Source organism: Mandrillus leucophaeus, unplaced genomic scaffold, assembly GCF_000951045.1.
Source record: "Mandrillus leucophaeus isolate KB7577 unplaced genomic scaffold, Mleu.le_1.0 Scaffold957, whole genome shotgun sequence".
In the NCBI taxonomy this organism is placed as follows: Eukaryota; Metazoa; Chordata; class Mammalia; order Primates; family Cercopithecidae; genus Mandrillus; species Mandrillus leucophaeus.
This window is the reverse complement of record NW_012110441.1, coordinates 48,956-49,741: the sequence shown is the minus strand read 5'-3', so window position 1 is coordinate 49,741 and position 786 is coordinate 48,956. Positions and strand designations below refer to the sequence as shown.

General features: G+C 67.6%; 1 protein-coding gene across 1 annotated transcript in view; it reads right to left on the bottom strand.

The window, feature by feature from the left end:
• The window catches only part of AHRR (aryl-hydrocarbon receptor repressor), a 132,275-nt gene that overhangs the window by 107,951 nt on the left and 23,538 nt on the right, over positions 1 to 786 (bottom strand). Inside the window, 1 exon segment of the mRNA XM_011970587.1 lies at positions 159 to 230. Within this exon segment, the coding sequence (XP_011825977.1) occupies positions 159 to 230 (72 nt within the window).

Below are 786 nucleotides of genomic sequence, written 5' to 3'. Positions count from 1 at the left end.
CCGCGCCTTCCTCCCCCGCCAGAGCGCAGCCCCGGCCCGCCAGGCTCCCGAAGCCTTCCTGGTTCCCCCTGTTCCTAAAACTCCGTTTTCAATGCAAACCCCAAGCCTCCCCTCCCATGGGTAAAATAACCCACACAAGCAGAAGGCGGGATACTTACTGTTTCTGCAGGGGCCTCCTCCGCTTCCGGCCCGCGTACGTGCACTCCCCCGGCGGGATCATCGTCCTCGGCCTGGAAGACACCGGGCACCCGGTCACCGGAAAGCGCCACATGCGCCCTGGTCCCGCCGCGACGCCCCGGGCCCCTCAGCGCGGTCCAGGAGCCCCACACCCGCGACCCCGCGAGGCCCCCACCCCGTCCTCCTCGTGGGACCCCCTGGCCCGGGACTTCTGCTCTCCAGCACCCCGCACTGAGAACGCACCGGGGCTGGGTCACGCCTGGGCCTCCCTTCGGTGGCAGGAGGGTCCCGGCCTCGCCCAGAGAAGCGGCCTGCTCTGGAGCCTGGCTCAGGGCGCCATGGCGGGAGACGTCCTGAGGAGGAAGCCATCGAGGAAGCCACGCACGGGCGGGGCGCGGCCAAGGCCTGGGCAGCCTGCAGCCTCCAAACACTCATCACGCAGGTCCCGTGTTCCCGTTACCCCCGAGAAGATATTTGGGGTCCCGTGTTCCCATCACCCCCAAGAAGGTACGTGGGTCCTGTGTTCCCGTCACCCCAAGAAGGTATGTGGGGTCCCGCATTCCTGTCACCCCCAAGAGGGTATGTGGGGTTCTATGTTCACATCACCCC